At 40.1% G+C, this 1,278-nt stretch overlaps 1 protein-coding gene across 1 annotated transcript; it reads left to right on the forward strand.

The window, feature by feature from the left end:
- Window positions 1-822, forward strand: LOC111392883 (Werner Syndrome-like exonuclease). The gene has a single exon (XM_023018290.1). It carries the CDS (start codon window positions 23-25, stop codon window positions 653-655), a length of 633 nt encoding a protein of 210 aa, XP_022874058.1. The 5' UTR covers window positions 1-22; the 3' UTR covers window positions 656-822.
- Window positions 823-1,278: the final 456 nt, after the last annotated feature.

The raw sequence follows: 1,278 nt of genomic DNA on the forward strand, positions 1-1,278 counted from the left end.
AAGAAGGCACAGAGGCGGAGCAATGGCGATTACCATTGAAGAGTACCAGATACGACAAAACACCCACAAACTGTACGACGTTAACTTCTTCGGAGACGTCATCCACACTCTAGTAACTTACGACCCCACCATGGTGTCACAGTGGCTGTCCGAAACCCAGTACCTCAACAACCACCGTCGCCACCTGATCGTCGGTCTCGACGTAGAGTGGAGACCCAGCATCAACCGCATTCAGAATCCAGTTGCCACCCTCCAGCTCTGTGTGGATCGCCGCTGTCTCATCTACCAACTCATCTACTCCTCTTATATTCCACACCATCTCGTTGAGTTCCTCTCCAACCAGGACCACACTTTTGTGGGCGTTGGTATTGCATCCGACTTGGAAAAACTTAGGAAAAACTATGGGTTTGGGTACAATGTGAATGCCGTGGATTTGAGTAAGCTGGCGGTGGATACTTATCATATAAGTGAGTCGTGGAATATTGGGCTGAAGGATTTGGCCAGATTTGTGCTTGGGAAAGATTTTGAGAAGCCAAGAATGGTGACTATGAGTTGGTGGGATAACCCACAGTTGACGCATGATCAAGTGCAGTATGCTTGTGTGGATGCTTTTGTCTCTTTCGAGATTGGCAAGGTCTTGAATGCTGCTGGGTAGATGGATCAGCAAAATTATTTACGTATAAAATAGATTTATTTATTTATTTTTTTTGGCTTAGTTTTAGATTATTGATCCATTAAGGTTTTTTTTTTTTTTAATCAATGTTTACTTGTTTTTGGTTCAAACAGAATGATTTAGAGGACTTTTTGAATAAAGAATCTTAAGAATGATGGATTATAATTCCATGAATCGAGTTTCGAATTCTGGGTTTTGTTTGTTTTTCATTTTTTCTAATTTTTTATTTTTTATTTTTTCAAGTTTCTTGCTCTGTATCTTGTTTATGGCTGTATCATTATGGTATTGAACTATTGATGAGCTCTCCTGATAACAAACAAGCACTGCAAGAACACAAACGGTGTTTGCTCGAAGGCCAGCGGTTAAATCTGGCAACTCTCAACTTGTTGTCACCAAGATTAACAGCTTCCAAGACTAATCACACCAAACGAACCTTTACAACTCAAATTGCACAAACTTTGCAATCTTGTTGTTCACAATAGTTGATAGAAACGATATCTTACACAGATTCACTACAAAATAAGAAAGAAAGGAGAACATGAAGATTCAACAAAGGCTGTCTATCTATATTTCTCTCTCTCTCTCTCTCTCTCTCTCTCTCTCTC

The sequence above is a fragment of the Olea europaea genome, unplaced genomic scaffold (genome assembly GCF_002742605.1).
Source record: "Olea europaea var. sylvestris unplaced genomic scaffold, O_europaea_v1 scaffold992, whole genome shotgun sequence".
In the NCBI taxonomy this organism is placed as follows: Eukaryota; Viridiplantae; Streptophyta; class Magnoliopsida; order Lamiales; family Oleaceae; genus Olea; species Olea europaea.

Coding starts and splice junctions, on each gene's coding strand:
- LOC111392883 (XM_023018290.1), top strand. CDS start 23: ATGGCGATTACCATTGAAGAGTACCAGATACGACAAAACACCCACAAA.